Below are 10,527 nucleotides of genomic sequence, written 5' to 3' on the forward strand. Positions count from 1 at the left end.
TTAGTCCACTTGACCGCGGCCCGGCATCTCCTTCTGTCTCCTTTGTTGAATAGGACCTGTGGTGAGCATTAATTACAGGAACAGGACCTTTGATGACTTCACTCCGGTCATCACATGGTACGTCACATGATCTTTTACCATGGTGATTCACCATGGTAAAAGATCATGTGATGACCGGAGTGATGTCACCACAGGTCCTTTACCCAGGTCCTGAAGAAAGGAGACAGAAGGAGATGCCGGCAGCGCGAACAAGTGGACTAAGGTGAGTTAAATTATTATTATTATTATTTTAACCCCTCCAGCGCTATTTTACTATGCATTCTGTATTCAGAATGCTATTATTTTCCCTTATAACCATGTTATAAGGGGAAATAATAATGATCGGGTCTCCATCCCAATCGTCTCCTAGCAACCATGCGTGAAAATCGCACCGCATCCGCACTTGCTTGCGGATGCTTGCGATTTTCACACAACCCCATTCACTTCTATGGGGCCTGCGTTGCGTGAAAAACGCAGAATATAGAGCGTGCTGCGATTTTCACGCAACGCACAAGTGATGCGTGAAAATCACCGCTCGTGTGCACAGCCCCATAGAAATGAATGGGTTGGTATTCAGTGCGGGTGCAATGCGTTCACCTCACGCATCGCATCCGCGCGGAATACTCGCCCGTGTGAAAGGGGCCTAAGTCCAGACATGGCAGAGATTTTTTTTTCAGCTGTGGCAGATCCATAGCAAAAACCAATTGTGTTTAATGCAGGTTTTGCTGTGGATTTCACCCTGATGCATTACAAGAATGCTCTGAATTCACCACAAATCTGTGTCGTTTTTGTAATGTCTGAGCATGACCCTTGTTTCAGATTATTCTTATTTCTTGAGGTAGGTGTACACAGGGCACTTGGTTCCCACATCCAATCAGGATGAGTAATTGGGCTATACTGTAAGTAAAATTACAGTGGTGGTGGAACAATGGCACGTACATTCCCACTTTTCCTTCCTCCCAGTCACTTCTGAGATGTTCTGTTTTTTTCAGGGCTTAAGGTTCACATTTTGCTTTGCAGTTCAAAACAAGAAAAAACTGAGAAAAAAATACATAGGTATATGCAGTTGCAATTTTAAAGTGGTTGTCTGAGATTTTGATATAGATGGCCTATCTTTGGTGTAGGCTATTAACAACTGATTGATGGGGGTCCAACTTCCTGCACCCCCCTCGACTGGCTGTTTGAACAGGCATTGCGGTCTCTTCCTAGGTCAGTGATGTCATATTTATTGGTCGCATGGCTTAGGCCCAGCTCAGTCCTTTTCAAGTGAATGGACCTGGGCTGAAATACTAAGCACAGCTGCTATACAATGTACGGCACTGTGCTCATCAACATCAAAATCTTTAGTGGGGGATGGGATTCTACTTGAGTTTCGCCTTTTTGTTGTTAGTGGAAAAGATCTTAATTTAAAAATAAAGTTTGTCTATTGTGCGCCCAACAAATATATAACGTAACGTATACACCCCAGTGTACGGTATTGCGTGAAGTCTTCTCTTAACATATGCTTATATAGTTTTAGCTGTTTTTGTATATTACAGCCATACCATGCAAACTAATATATTCATTATTTGATTTTCTTTAGGGTACCTGGACACATAGTGAATGGGGTGCCACCCTCCAAGCATGAAAATGGTTTCTCCTCTAAAGAATCGTCCCCTGCCTTTGAGGAGGTGATAACACTCTCTGAAATTAGCAGTTCTAATGGAGATAAAGTTAGTCCTCCAGCAGAGCCCATTATTGCTTTTGCAGACAAAGATGGTTTTATAAAGAAGTCAACTGTCCAGCCCTCTCAAATAACAGGTAAGGGTATAGCCATCACTGTTTTATGTACAGCATAGCCCAGGCAGTGTAACACATAGCAGTCACTCCTTACAGCTAAAGGTGGATGGCGCTCTTTAACAAGTTAAGGACCCAGGACGAGAATGCTCGTCCTAAAAGGCCGGTACTAAGTGCCCCAGGATTCCTGCTGCATCAACCAGCATCGGTGATAACGCCGATGCCGGTTTATTAACCCCTCATATGCCGCGGTCAGCGCTGACAGCGGCATATGGGAGGTTTGCGCTACATCATCCATCGGGTCCCCGTGCTGCTGTGGCGGGGACTCGATGGTTGCCGTGGCAGTCCCAAGGCTTGGGGACCCAGCATGTACGGAGGCCCAGACCCCAGGCTGGGTCTCCTGGGCAACTGTTAGCGTCTTACAGTGTAAGACACTATCAGTTCAATACAGCACAATGCAGATGTGTTGTGCTGCATTGAAACAGGGATCAGACCCTATAATGTTGAAGTTCCAGAGTGGGACAAATAATAAAGTGAAAAAAAAAGTTTGCCACCAAAAAATTATAAGTTTCAAGTCTAAAAAACAACAACTTCCTTTTCCCAAAATAAAGTAAAAACAATTTGTGAAAAAAATGAAAAGTAGACATATTTGGTATCGCCGGCTCCGTATCGACCAGCTCTATAAAAATATCACATGACCTAACCCCTCAACTGAACACCGTCAGAAAAATAAAATAAAACTGTGCTAAAAAAGCCTTTTTTTGTGTCACCTTACATCACTAAAAGTGCATCACCAAGCGATCAAAAAGGCGTATGCCCCCAAAATAGTAACAATCTAACAGTCACTTCATCCTGCAAAAATTGAGCCCCTACCTAAGACAATCGCCTCAGACTATGGAGACACTAAAACATGATTTTATTTATTTTGTTTCAAAAATGCTTTTATTGTGTTAAATGTAAAAAGAAAAGGTATAGCCACAACCGTAACAACCTGCTCTATAAAAATACCACATGACCTAACCCCTCAGGTGAACAGTGTAAAAAAAAAAAAGTGTCAAGCCATTTTTTGTCACCTTACATCACAAAAAGTGTAATAGCAAGCGATCAAAAAGTCATATGCACCCCAATCAAACCGTCATCTCATCCCGCAAAAAATGATACCCTACCTAAGACAATCGCCCAAAAAAAACACTATGGCTCTCAGATTATGGAGACACTTTTTTGTTTGTTTCAAAAATATTATTGTGTAAAACTTAAATAATTAAAAAAGTATACATATTAGGTATTGCCATGTCCATAAGAACCTGCTGCTTAAAAATATCACATGACCTAACCCCTCATATGGACACTGTAAAAAAAATAAAAAAAAGTGTGTCAAAAAAGCCATCTTTTGTCACCTTACATCACAAAAAGTGTAATACCAAGCAATCAAAAAGTCATATGCACTCTAAAATAGTACCAATCAAACATCTCATACTGAAAAAATTGAGCCCCTACATAAGACAGTCGCCCAAAATTTATAAAAACTATGGCTTTTAGAATATGGAGACACTAAAAAAAAATATTTGGTATTGTCGCGTCCGTAACAACCTGCTCTATAAAAATACCACGTGATCTAACCTGTCAGATGAATGTTGTAAATAACAAAAAAAAACTGTGCCAAAACAGTTATTTTTTGTTACCTTGCCTCACAAAAAGTGTAATATAGTGCAACCAAAAATCATATGTACCCTAAAATAGTACCAACAAAACTGCCACATTATCCCGTAGTTTCCAAAATGGGGTCATTTTTAGGGAGTTTCTACTGTATGGGTGCATCAGGGGGTCTTCAAATGTGACATGGCAGCTTAAAATTATTTCAGTGAAATCTGCCTTCCAAAAACCATATGGCGTTCCTTTCCTTCTGCGCCTTGCTGTGTGGCCGTACAGTAGTTTACTACAGAATCAGGGTAATAAATATTGAGTTGTGTTTGGCTGTTAACCCTTGCTTTGTTACTGGAAAAATTTATTAAAATTGAAAATCTGCCAAAAAAGTGAAATTTTTAAATTTCATCTCCATTTTCCAATAATTCTTGTGGATCACCTAAAGGGTTAACAAAGTTTGTAAAATCAGTTTTGAATACCTTGATGTTTAGTTTCTAAAATTGGGTAACCTTTTTGGAGATTCTACTGTAGGGATGCATCAGGGGGTCTTCAAATGTGACATGGCAGCTTAAAATTATTCCAGTGAAATCTGCCTTCCAAAAACCATATGGCGTTCCTTTCCTTCTGCGCAATGCTGTGTGCCCGTACAGCAGTTTACAACCACATATGGGGTGTTTCTATAGACTACAGAATCGGGGTAATAAATATTGAGTTTTGTTTGGCTGTTAACCCTTGCTTTGTTTGCAAAAAGAATTTGATTAAAATGGAAAATCTGCCAAAAAAGTGAAATTCTGAAATTTCATCTCCATTAATTCTTGTGGAACACCTCAAGGGTTAACAAAGTTTTTAAAATCAGTTTTGAATACCTTGAGGGGTGTAGTTTCTAAAATGGGGTCATTTCACAAACTGACTTCAGACCTGAACTGGTCCTTAAAAAGTGGGTTTTGGAAATTTTCTGAAAAATTTCAAGATTTTCTTCTAAGCCTTCTAACGTCCCCAAAAATAAAATTGGCATTCACAAAATGATCCAAACATGAAGTAGACATATGGGGAATGTAAAGTAATAACTATTTTTGGAGTTATTACTATTATAAAAGTAGAGAAATAGAAATTTGCTACTTTTTCCAGATTTTTGGTAAATTTGGTATTTTATTTTATAAATAAAAATGACATTTTTTGACTCAATTTTACCACTATCATGAAGCACAATATGTGACGAGAAAACTGTCTCAGAATGGCCTGGATAAGTAAAAGCGTTTTAAAGTTATTACCACATAAAATGACACGTCAGATTTGCAAAAAATGGCCTGGTCCTTAAGGTGAAAAATGGGAAGCTCCTTAAGGTGTTAAAGGGAATCTGTCAGCAACAAAACATTCCCCAAACGACAGTAAGCCGTGTGAGTAAGTGATGCCATGCAGCGTCCGATTTATGTAATTTTTATTTTCATATTCGCTTGCATCCTCTCCATTATGTGCATGAGCACGGGAGTCGGCTTAGTGCATTTTACTGCTGGTTTGTGGCAGCACAACGTCGGAATGTAAGTAATTATACGAAGATAAAAATTATATACCGGACTCTGTGTCACTTACAATATACAGTGCTCCAGATGGCGACCAAAATGGTCGCAAATGCGACATAGAATTGCTAAATGGCGACAAGACTTTGTAGTCTTGTCGCCATTGGCGCCTAGACCCGCCACTGCTCTGCCGTTTTCACAAACTGACATGGCATGCGCTGCTCTCAGAGCATGCCATGTTCTCAACAACACAGGGGAGAAGGGTGCGGTCCCTCCCCCCTGTACTGCTGCTGCCACAATGGGCTGATAGCAGGGAGGAGGAGGGGAGGGGCTATGGCCACTGCGCCACCAATGAATATAGTTTATGCTTAATACAAACGCAGGCTGCGATGCGGGTGCCGGACATATCCCATACCCAGCACCCAGCCTCTAAAACTGCGCGCTGCGATCCGCCGCTATTAACCCCTCAGGTGCGGCACCTAGGGGGTTAATAGCGGCGGATCGCAGCGCGCAGTCATAGAGGCTGGGTGCCGGGTATGGGATATGTCCGGCACCCGCATCGCAGACTGCGTTTGTATTAAGCATAAACTATATTCATTGGTGGCGCAGTGGCCATAGTCCCTCCCCTCCTCCTCCCTGCTATCAGCCCATTGTGGCAGCAGCAGTACAGGGGGGAGGGATCGCCTCCTTCTCCAACTGCGGGGACGCTTACGGTATATTTCCCTATCGCCAATGTTGCATGCACCGACAATGAAGAGGATGACCGTCGGCGCCGACGATACGAGGTGGATGTGTCACATTTGGCATACGTACGCCATTACGGGGTATGCAGTTATGTCTACTGTACACAGTACGTGTGTGGCCTTATGAAAAATACATTAACCACGCGTGTGCTGGCAAAGGAGAGCGAGGGTGGCTCCTCCACAATTCATCCCAGCTGCCAAACTGTTTGGGTTCTGGGATTTACTGGGATTTCATTCAGCCACAGTAATAAGTGGCAGCTATCCCGGGGGTCGCAGTGTACAGCAGGATGCTGCATGCGTGTGCCCTGTCTGTGTGCAGGCGTCTTTGTACGTCAATGTTTATATGCGGTTCTCCGCCATGCACTGTCCATTGGTACTATACTGTCTCTACTCATGACCCAGAACACATAGGGTTAATCTATACCGCCATCTGCTTCTGTGCCAGTGTGGAAAAGTACATGGGCTGTCACCCATGTGATGCCCAAGCTCGGTCCTCGCCCCGTAGGTGTCCTGTCTGTGTACACCAAGACCCGTGTTGGTCAGCGCCGGTGGCAACTTCTGATTTTGATGCACACATATACCCAGAGCTCAGGCGCATCCCATGTGCTGCCTATAATATGTCCCTTGTAGTGTACCCATCCACAGTAATATAAATTAGAATCATTGGTGGCACAAACCCCCCCCCCCCCCCCCCAAAGTATTATAATCATTGGTGGCGCAAAACCCCCCCCCCCCAAAGTATTATAATCATTGGTGGTGCAATGCCCCCCCCCCCCAAGTATTATCATTGGTGGCAGTGGCAGTTCCGATCGGGGCCCCAGCAGTGTAAGCCTGGGGCTCCGATCGCTTACCATGGCAGCCAGGATGCTATTGAAGCCCTGGCTGACATAGTTGGCTCCCTGCTGCTGTGTGCACAGGGCACAGAGCAGCAGGGACAGTGTGAGGTCCTATTCACTATTCACCCTAATAGAGCTCAATCAGGGTGAATAGGACAAGGGATGAAAGATCCCAGGTTCTACCCCTAAGGGTGGAAATAGTTATTAAATAAAAAGTTTTTAAAAAAAACAAACGCCAAAATATTACGTTTAAATCACTGCCTTTACATATAAAATATATAAATAATAAAAAAAAATTACATATCACCACGCCCGAAAAAGTGTGAACTATTTAAAAATATCTCCTATGCGGTGAATGCCATAACAGGAAAAAGTGCAATTTGCAGTTTTTTTTGTCACCTTGTCCCAACAAAAATTAGGATCGGACTGTTCTATTATGGTCCAGACGTTCCATAAAATGTGGAATGCACGCAGCTTTTTTGGTGTTTAATTTTTTTCACGTGGTATTGAATATCGCAATACTTTTTTATGGTATCGAAATCAAGTCAAAATTTGGGTATCGTGACAACCCTAGGTAAGACATGTGTGTTTTTTTTTTTTTTATTATACCGTAATTATATGTATTTTAAATTTGGCAACTAAAAATTTAAATTTGGCTCCTAAATTTTTCAGGTTAGGAGCCAATGGCTCCTTGATATTTTTTTTTAGTCTGGAGCCCTGATATACACTGCTTACTCTAGTTTAGGGTGTGTTACGGAGCTGACAGATTCCCTATAATAACAGACAAAGCAAGCCCATTTATGAATCTTAATATAATGCATGTTCTATCCACTAGAAAATTCCTTTTGTTCTGTGTAATGTGCTCTGGTTTTACCACCTTAGGTGCCCTCACACCATGTTTGACTTTAGAGTTGAGGCATACATTTTCTTTCTTCTTTTTCTGAAAGTGCATGCCTAACTTGTATTCAGCTGCAGGGTGTGAAATTTCATTATTACATTTGGATGGATCCATTCATGCATACTGTAGCGCTTTTTTTTTTTTTTTTTTTTTTTTTTTTGTCGAATAGTATTATAGCAGTATATCTGTACATTTGGCCCATCTAGAGACCTTCTTGATGGGAGCTAATTGGATTTGCAGTTGTGTCCTATAGAAACCGTGGTACTTTCTTTATTGCCATATAAACATATCCTTTGACTTGCTGTCTTTCTTTGTAGGACTACTACTTTTGTGTGCCATGTGGTGGTTTAAATCATATTAATTCTCTCCGTGTGCTCTCTCTTTCCATTGCAGAAGTCCTGTAATATTCTACAGCGTCATGTCTGGGTTTCTGGAAATTGGGAAACTAGCAGAAACTTTGGGACGGATGTTATTATGTTTTAATCTTTCTGCCGTTTGCTTGAAAGCAAAATGGTTTCCACAGTTGATGGCTCTGTGAATCCAACGAGCTGAAAGGAAAATGTTAACCACATTAATGGCGGTTACAACTAGGAGAGATTACCAGTGCCACAATCTATCTACCATTGACAAATACTGGACACGTCTTAGTGGTATTATAATTTTTCTTTTTTTTTCTTTTTTCTTTTTAACATGCACCTTATATTAAAACAACACTGACAAGGTTTGGCTCACAATACAATACAAGAAGAAGAAACGGGGGAAAAAAAAAAGCATTACAGTGGAATATCCCAGCCATGGTTGGAAATGCGTGGATGAGCTTGCTGGTGTTCCTAATTATGTAGCTATTTAATAAGAGACTGCTGGGTACAATGATGTATGTGAATTCTGTAAATAAAACCTCACAGTATTACATCCACAGTTGTGAATTATTACTTATAGCTGATCTCCAGTAAAGAGGTACATTGAGGTATTTACATTGCTTATTACATGCCTAATATGTGACGGTTTGATTATGCCTTTACCTCTGGGACCCCTATATTTGTGGGTAGAAATTGGCAAGTGAAACTTCTAGAAAGAGACTAAAGGATTATTATATAAGAATATGTTTTTTGTACATCCGATCCTTTGTGTGATTGTTTGTTCCTCCATTAAAGTGTAACTGCCATTTTACAGGGCTGTATTAGGGAGACGGGTTGTGGTGGGAGCTGGCGGGCATCTGCCCGCACTGCTCCCTTGTATAGTAGTGGGGCAATACAATTATTATAGATTAACTATGTATTAATATATGAGAAAAAATCTTTACATTCTTCCTGCTCACTGACCAGCGTGGCCACACTGGTATTAATATATAAGAAAAAATCTTTACATTCTTCCTGCTCACTGACCAGCGTGGCCACACTGGTCAGTGAGCTCTCCCCAGTACGCTGTGTCATTAACCCGCTGCTGGGAGTGATGCCTGTGTGAGCGGTAAGCGTTCAGTAATGACAATGCAGGGAGGCAGGAGGAAGCTTCCTCTACTGTATATAGGGAAGGTAATATTCCTCTACTTTATATACAGTAGAGGAAGCTTCCTCCTGCCTCCCTGCATTGCCATTACTGAACGCTTACCGCTCACACAGGCATCACTCCCAGCAGCGGGTTAATGACACAGCGTACTGGGGAGAGCTCACTGACCAGTGTGGCCACGCTGGTCAGTGAGCAGGAAGAATGTAAAGATATTTATATATTAATACATAGTTAATCTATAATAACTGTATTACCCCACTACTATACGAGGGAGCAGTGCGGGCAGATGCCTGCCAGCTCCCACCACAGCCCGTCTCCCTAATACAGCCCTGTGCTCTTAGGAAGACAAATGTCCCTTACCAATGGCTCGGAAAAAGATCGCTGCTAAGGGACATTTCAGTCCTAGTTTTTTTCCTATAAATAAAGGTTAAAAAGAGAAAAATTAGAAAAAAAATTCTAAATGTTCTTTATCACTGTCCCCATTAGCAAAAAATAAATAAAAATGGTGGCAGTCACAGTTTAAGATGTATTTACACCCACCCAGGAGCAGCAGATTGTCAGAAGGGAAGCTGCTCGTTAAGTGAAGGTGAAACGCCGCATTTACATGCAGAGATCACCTCCACAGTATGAGGAATACGAGTGTTCGTTATTGCGATCGCTTGTCCCCATACAGCTGCATTGTTTCTGGGCAGCAGATCGCTGTTTATACTGCACAATCTGTTGCCCAGGAACGATAATGTTAGGTGCCTGCACGAACAACAGTTTCACCCAATGAACAAGCGTTTTGCTGGTTCACCGGGTAATCATCTGCATTCTTATACGTATAGATTGTCTTGAACTAGCGTTTGCAGGAACGGTCATTCCCGATAATCTGCCCAATTATTGCACCATGTAAATCCACTGTTACAGTTTATATTATAAGCAGAGATGAGCGAATCGACTTAGGATGAAGTCGATTTGCATAGAACTTTGTTCCAATACTGTGCGAAGCAGGAGGTACCACTTGGAACCAAACCCGAGTTCGGGAAATGTTTTTTTTACAGTACAAATTTATTTATGAAGTTATTACCCGAAGTCTCGCGAGACTTCGCAAAGCAATAACTTCGGCTCATCGCAGCCAATACATTCTAAGGGCTTTTTCACACGAACATATTTTGGGTTCCGTATACGGGCCGTTTTTTTGCATTACGCATACGGTACCATTCATTTCAATGGGTCCGCAAAAGATGCGGACAGAACTCTGTGTGCTGTCTGCATCCGTTGCTCCATGTGTGGCCCCGCAAAAATTATGAGTTCTGTCCTATTCTTGTCCATTTTGCAGACAAGAATAGGCATTTCCATAATAGGCCTCCTGTTCCGTTCCGAAAATTAGGGAAGGGACACGAGCACCATCCGTGTTTTGTGGATCCGCAATTTGCGGACCGCAAAAAAACGGCACGGTTGTGTGAACGAGTACTAATACTGTACGGCGCTCCTGCTCCCTACAGTATTGGAACGAAGTTTTATGCGAATCTACTTCGGATGTTTCATCTGAAGTCGATTCGCTCATCCGCAATTATAAGCAACTG

The 10,527-nt window shown here is 41.9% G+C and overlaps 1 protein-coding gene across 6 annotated transcripts in view; it reads left to right on the forward strand.

Annotated features, from left to right (window-relative positions):
* Window positions 1–8,367, forward strand: part of MAP7D1 (MAP7 domain containing 1) — a 90,501-nt gene extending 82,134 nt beyond the window's left edge. For all 6 annotated transcript variants that reach the window (XM_040424409.1, XM_040424403.1, XM_040424404.1 and 3 more), the window contains 2 exons: window positions 1,622–1,839; window positions 7,847–8,367. In XM_040424409.1, the coding sequence (XP_040280343.1) occupies window positions 1,622–1,839; window positions 7,847–7,857 (229 nt within the window). In that variant the 3' untranslated portion in view covers window positions 7,858–8,367. The remainder of the gene's footprint in view (window positions 1–1,621; window positions 1,840–7,846) is intronic.
* Window positions 8,368–10,527: the final 2,160 nt, after the last annotated feature.

Source organism: Bufo bufo, chromosome 3 (assembly GCF_905171765.1).
Source record: "Bufo bufo chromosome 3, aBufBuf1.1, whole genome shotgun sequence".
Classification (NCBI taxonomy): Eukaryota; Metazoa; Chordata; class Amphibia; order Anura; family Bufonidae; genus Bufo; species Bufo bufo.